At 47.9% G+C, this 6,622-nt stretch overlaps 1 protein-coding gene across 1 annotated transcript; it reads right to left on the reverse strand.

The window, feature by feature from the left end:
- Window positions 1-267: 267 nt before the first annotated feature.
- On the reverse strand, window positions 268-6,396 carry LOC131400270 (EZH inhibitory protein-like). Its single transcript, XM_058535069.1, has 2 exons — window positions 4,893-6,396; window positions 268-314 (listed from the first exon to the last, which is right to left on the reverse strand). Exons 1-2 carry the CDS (start codon window positions 6,394-6,396, stop codon window positions 268-270), a joined length of 1,551 nt encoding a protein of 516 aa, XP_058391052.1.
- Between the last annotated feature and the right edge of the window lie 226 nt (window positions 6,397-6,622).

Genomic DNA, 6,622 nt, shown 5'->3' on the forward strand with positions numbered 1-6,622 from the left:
ACATTAAAGGAACATGGTTTCTGCTGTCTTCTTCAGGACTTTGGCAGCAATTTGCTCACAAGCCTCTGGAAGTACCACCACTCAGTGCTCTCCCCACCAGGCCCATGGGTACCCCCAAACCCCAAAGGCTAAACCCACACCTCCCCCTGACTTTGTGGCTGGCTCCTGTGGGCACTCCCGAGTGGCAATGAGAGCAGGTCAGATAATCCAAGCCTCTCAGAAAAAAGGTTCAGGCTCTGTGAGCAAGGCAGAAACCACAAATTGGAACTACAGCGCCACCTTCTGGAAAACAGGAGAGGTTTCCTGCAGCCAGCCTGGTGAGTTATAAGAACAAGAGAAAACACAAAGGTTAAGAATTCTGCCACAGAGGGAGCAAGAGGAGTGGAGCAGGTCTATCCATTATAAACCTTGGATCTCCAGAGAAGCAGCACCAACAAACAGTCCCCCATCTGAAGATAACCAGTAAAGATGCTTCAAATGCAAAAGCAGCAACTCAGAAATACAAAGAACTTTAAAAATCAAAGAAATATGCCATTGCAAAAAGGTATCAATAATTCTCCAACAACTGAGTCCAAAGACATAGAATACTGCATCTAGTTGATAAGCAATTCAAAATAGCAGTATTGAAGAAACTCAACTAGCTACAAGAAAACTCATCAAGACAGATCAATGAGATTATGAAAAAGATACATGAACAAAATGAGTTCTTTATAAAATAGACTGAAACTATAAAAAAGAATCAAACAGAAATTCAGGAGCTGAAGAATTCAATTAATGAGAAGAAAATACAATGGAGTGTATCTGCAGTGGAGTAGAGAAGATGGAAGATAGAATAAATGACTTAGAGGATAGGAATTTTGAAATAACACATTTATAGCTGAACAAAGAGAAAAAAATAAAAATGAGTGAAGAAAGCCTATATGATCTATGAGATTCAATCAAAAGGGCAAACATCTGAATAATCAGAGTTCCAGAAGGAGAAGAGAGGGAGAAGAAGGCAGAAAATTTAGTTAAAGAAATAATAGCTGAAAACTTCCCAAGCCTGGAAAAGACTTGGACATCCAAGTCCAAGAAGCTAATAGATCACTCTATTATCTCAAGGCCAAAAGACCTTCTCCAAGACACATTATAATGAAACTATCAAAATTCAATGGTAAAGAAAGAATAGGGAAAAAAAGAGTGTAACCTACAAAGGAACCCCCATTTGGCTATCAGCGGATTTCTCAGCAGAAACCCTATAGCCCAAGAGAGAGTGGAATGACATATTTGAAGTGCTGAAAGATAGAAACTGCCAGCCAAGAATACTCTATCCAGCAAAATTATCCTTCAGATATAAAGGAGAAATAAAGACTTTCCCAAACAAACAAAAGCTGAGGGAGTTCATCACCACTAGTTCTGCCTTGCAAGAAATGCTGAAAGGAGTTCTTCAAGTTGAAATGAAAAGATGATAATCAGGGACATGAAAGCATATGAAAGTATATAATACACTGGTAAAGGTGAAAAATATATAGTCAGATTTAGAAAAGTCTAATTATATAATGGGATGTTATATTATGCACTTTATAGTATAAAGGTTAAAGTAAGAGAGTATTAAAAATTACTATAGCTACTATAATTTGTTAATCAATGCACAGCATAAAAAGAGGTAAATTGTAACATCAAAAATATAAAAGGGGAGGAATAAAAGGGTAAAGCCTTCAAAGGTGAATGTAGATAATTGCTATCAGGATAAAATGGACCATTTTTATCTCTGAGATGTTTTATGTAAGCCTTATGGTAACCACAAAGCAAAAATCTAAAGTAGATTCATGAAACATAAAAAAAGGGGAAACAGAGCATACCATTATGAAGAATCACCAATTTACAGAGGTAGAAAGAAACAGAGGGAAAAAGAAAAAATGGAAATAAAAAACCACCAGAAAGAAATCAATAAGATGGCAGTACTAAGTACTCACATATCAATAATCACTCTAAATGTAAATGGACTGAATTCACCAATCAAAAGGCAAAACGTGGCTGGATGAATTAAAAAAACAAGAACCAACTATATGCTGCCTACAAGAGACTCATTTCAGCTTTAAGGACACACATAGGCATATTTGAAACTTGCTAAGAGAGTAGATCTTAAAAGTCCTCATCACAAGAAAAAAAATTTTTAACTATGTATGGTGATGGATGTTAACTAGATGTATTGTGGTGATCATTTTGCAATATATACAAATATCAAATCATTATGTTGTACACCTGAAACTAAAATAATGTTATATGTCAATTCTACCTCAATAAAAAAAAGACACACATAGGCTCAAAGTGAAGGGATGGAAGAAGATATTCCACACAAGTGGGACCAAAAGAAAGCAGGGGTAGCCATACTTATATCAGATAAATTAGACTTTGTGCCAAAAATAGTAACAAGAGATAAAGAAGGTCATTATATAGTGATAAAGTGGTCAATACATTAAGAAGATATAACAATTGTAAATATATACACACCCAACATTGGAGCATCCAAATATACTAAGCAAATACTAATAGATCTGAGGGGAGAAATGGAAAACAATACAATAGTAGTAGGGGAATTTAATATCCTACTTTCAGCCATGGATAAATCATCAAGACAGAAAATCAACAAGGAAACTTTGGACTTGAACCATAGTATAGACCAAAAGGACCTAACAGACATATATAGAACATTCCATCCAATAGCAGCAGAATATAAATTCCTCTCAAGTGCACCAGAACATTCTCCAGGATAGATGATATGATCGGACACAAAAAAAGTCTTAGCAAATTTAGGAAGATTAAAATCATACCAACTATCTTGTCCAAACACAATGTTATGAAACTAGAAATCAAAAACAAGAAGAAAGCTGGAAAATCTACAAATATGTGAAAAATAAATAATGCACTTTTGAACAATGAGTCAAAGAAGAAATCAAAAGGGAAATAAAAATATATCTCAAATCTGTGCAGAAATAGAAGTATAATGATGTACACCTGAAATTTATACAATGTTATAAACCAATGTTACTGCAATAAACAAAAAATTTAAAAAAAAAAACCAAATTAACATTGAAACACCACACACCAAAACCTATCGGATGCTGCCAAAGCAGTTCTGAGAGGGACGTTTATAGAGATAAAGGCATATATTAACAAATTAGAAAGATCTCAAATGAACAACCTAAATTTAAACCACAAGGAAGTAGAAAAAGAACAAATTAAGCCCAAAGTTAGGCAGAAGGAAAGAAAGAATAAAGATCACAGAGGAGATAAACGGAATAGAGAACAGAAAAACAATAGAAAGGATTAACAAAACTTAAGAGCTAATTTTTTTTGAAAAGATAAAATTGGTAAAGCTTTAGCTAGACTGACTAAGAAAAAAGAGAGTAATTGTTATTATTATTATTACTTTTTGGTGAGGAAGATTGGCCCTGAGCTAACATCTGTGCCAATCTTCCTCCATTTTGTATGTGGAAGGCCTCCACAGCATGGCTTGACCAGTGGTGTAGGTCCATGCCTGAGATCTGAACCTGTGAGCCCTGGGCGCCAAAGCAGAAGGCGCAGAACTTCACCACCACACCACCCAGGAATTATTTTTTTAAATGGGATTATCCGCTAACATTTTTTCACCGAATATCTGGCCATTTTCACATCAATCATTCACCTCGAATCACCCTCCCCGACCTTCCCGTCCCCCCCACAGACCTCCGGAGCCCCTGTTCCCAACATATACATTTTTCCCTCCTTTAAAAACTGAGACCGTCCCCCTTAGGCTCCTGACTCCTGCTGTTCTCCCCCTTTCTGATCTTGAGTCTTCCTTCCAGCATTCCCTACTCCCATTCCCTACTCCCATCTGGGGAGGAAGTATCCCCCCCCCACCCCCGCCCCGCCGGCACCACCACACACACACACACACTCACAGGGTCATGTACTGCTTCTTTCCTGACCCTGGATGTCTCCATCACTGTCTCTTTCTCCAGCAGCCTTGGGTTAAACCCCGCCCCCTTTTCTTGTCCAAGTTGCAAATCACCTATGCTAAGAGGGTATATTGCATATAAATGGCAATTTCCTGGACAGAACTCCATTTTAGACAGTGGGATTATACGATTGCCAGGATAGTTATTTTATTCCCCCTCCCTTCCAAAGAGTCAGCTAGCATGCTAACAATTTTCTTTAATCCTCTAAATAAGACATAGGATAACAGTTTGTTTGGACAAGAACAAAATGCTACATTTTTAAAACGAAATCGCCATTTTTATTTCATTCATTCAAAAATTTCGTCATATAAAGGCAACTTGCGAAAAGGAAATTTCAACTCAGGGGCAAAGGCAGGCCTTTTTGAGGGAGAAGGGGGCCTGGAATCAAGGGCCAACGGCAGGTAAGTGCTAGCTTATGGGGAAGAGAGGCTTCAAAACTGCCTCTCCAAACAGCTTTAAAACTGCTCCTGACATTGGCTGCGGGCTCACAGAACTCTTGGAAACCTCACAGGTAACTGCGGAGCAGGCAGCCCATTCAGGGCAGTGGGTGGACGTTGATTCCTTTCCTGGGTCTTATGAGGATGCTCATGCAGGGTCACAGCACAGGAGGTGTGGGGGGGCGAGGCGTGCTCCCTATTTCAGCCTGCTCTCCTGGAGAGACAGGGCTCAGGGCATCCAGCTGCGGCAGCAAGGCGCGCCTGAGGCTATCAGGGCTAGGGGTGGAGATGGAGGCCAGGCCACAAAACTTAGGGCAGGAGGACGAGGAGCTCTGGCCAGAAAAATTAGTGGGGGAGGAGGAGGGGCTCTGACCAGGAGACCCGGGGAAAGTGGGGGAGGAGGGGGGGGAGCAGGAGGAGGAAGAGGAAGAGGAGAAGCTCTCACCACACTGCGCACGTAAAGGAAAGAACCTACCAGGAGGTGAGGGTGAGGAGGCGCGCATTCGGACTGCACGCCAACGGGGCTGGGCAGCAAGGCTTGGGACCTCAGGATCAGGAGAGCTTGAGCTGCTCCGGTGGACAAGCCTTCGAAAGGCAAACCCAGGGGAAGAAGGAGGACTCTGGCCAACAGGCCCAGGCAGCGAGGGGCGGCTGCTAGGGGCTGATCTTCTCTGCGGGGCGCGGCTCCGAGGGACAAAGCCTGGAGTCGTGCTGCTGCTGCGGAGGGCAGGGCCTAGCGGGCTGGTGCGGCTTTGGAGGGCAGGGCCTGGTCCGGATGCGCGGCTTTGGAGGGCAGGGCCTGGCCCGGATGCGCGGCTGCGGAGGGCAGGGCCTGACCCAGAAGCAGGGCGGCGGACGGCAGGGCCTGGCGTGGAAGCACTGCAACGGCGGAGAGCAGGGCCTGGCGCGGCCGCAGGGCGGCGGACAGCGGGGCCAGGCGCGGACGCAGGGCGGCTGAGGGCAGGGCCTGGCTGGGATGCACGGCGACGGCGGAGAGCAGGGCCTGGCGCGGGTGCACAGCGGCGGAGAGCAGGACGTGGCTCAGATGCACGGCTGCGGAGAGCAGGGCCTGGCGCGGTGGTGCGGCTGCGGAGAGCAGGGCCTGGCGCGGTGGTGCGGCTGCGGAGAGCAGGGCCTGGCGCGGTGGTGCGGCTGCGGAGAGCAGGGCCTGGCGGGCTGGTGCGGCTGCGGAGAGCAGGGCCTGGCGGGCTGGTGCGGCTGCGGAGAGCAGGGCCTGGCGGGCTGGTGCGGCTGCGGAGAGCAGGGCCTGGCGCGGTGGTGCGGCTGCGGAGAGCAGGGCCTGGCGCGGTGGTGCGGCTGCGGAGAGCAGGGCCCAGCGGGGATGCGTGACTCCGCGGAGAAGCCCGAGAACGGCCGCTGCTGCTGGGCTGAGACTCTGGAGAAGACTGCCGCAAAGGCTCAGACCACCGAGGCCCGGGAGCCCCAGGAAACAGACAGAGCTCTGGAGGCTTCTGAGCCTGGGCAGCCTCCTCGCGGCTGGGCTGCTTCCTCCCACGGCCGTCGCCTGGGCTCGTGGTGTGGGTCGGAGGCCGGCTGGCCCGGCCAGCGACCCTCGTGGCTTGCCCCATGGCCGCCGTGCTGCCCGTGTGCGCGGACTGGATACCTTGGCCTGCCTCAGGCACCACACAGCTCGGCCCTGCATGGGGACTCTGGCCGCCCTGGAGGTCGGAGGGCCCCCTCTCCTGCACACAGTCCATGGAGGGCAGCCACGGGTCCTCAGCAGTGACGGAAATGGCGCCGGCGGAGGCCGTGGCACAGGAGGAGGAACCTGCTGCACCACCGCGCGGGGCGCCGCCACCCGGCGGACACGGGTCGCTGGAGGCTGCGGGAACCGAAGCACCGGGATTGCCGGTGCCGCGGGCTTGGCCAGGGGCAGGGGCTACCTTGCTCTTGGGCTCTGGGGGCACCTCACCCTGCTGTGGCTGCTGCTCCCTCTCCCAGCACGACTGGGTGGCCATCGTGCCAGCTTCTCGCTGAGAGAAGAGAGCTCGGCTACAGACGCTGCCTGGGTTGAGCCCAGGGCTGGTGGAGCCAGGAGGGTGGGCGGGGCCAGTCAAGTCTTCACCTCTGATTGGTGAGCTGGTTATCACATGACTCTCGTCTTCCCAGAGCGCGCCAACCCAGCTCCATCTGGTGCGCAACAGGGGGGGGGTGCTGCACCCAGTCTGGGGTTGGCCTGGCCAG

This window comes from Diceros bicornis, chromosome X, assembly GCF_020826845.1.
Source record: "Diceros bicornis minor isolate mBicDic1 chromosome X, mDicBic1.mat.cur, whole genome shotgun sequence".
Classification (NCBI taxonomy): Eukaryota; Metazoa; Chordata; class Mammalia; order Perissodactyla; family Rhinocerotidae; genus Diceros; species Diceros bicornis.

What these genes read in the sequence shown, in the direction of transcription:
- LOC131400270 (XM_058535069.1), bottom strand. Translation starts at nt 6,396, where the DNA reads ATGGCCACCCAGTCGTGCTGGGAGAGGGAGCAGCAGCCACAGCAGGGT. An exon ending in CTCCTCACCCTCACCTCCTG is followed by an intron (nt 315 to 4,892) that starts GTAGGTTCTTTC and finishes ATAACTCACCAG; the next exon opens with GCTGGCTGCAGGAAACCTCT.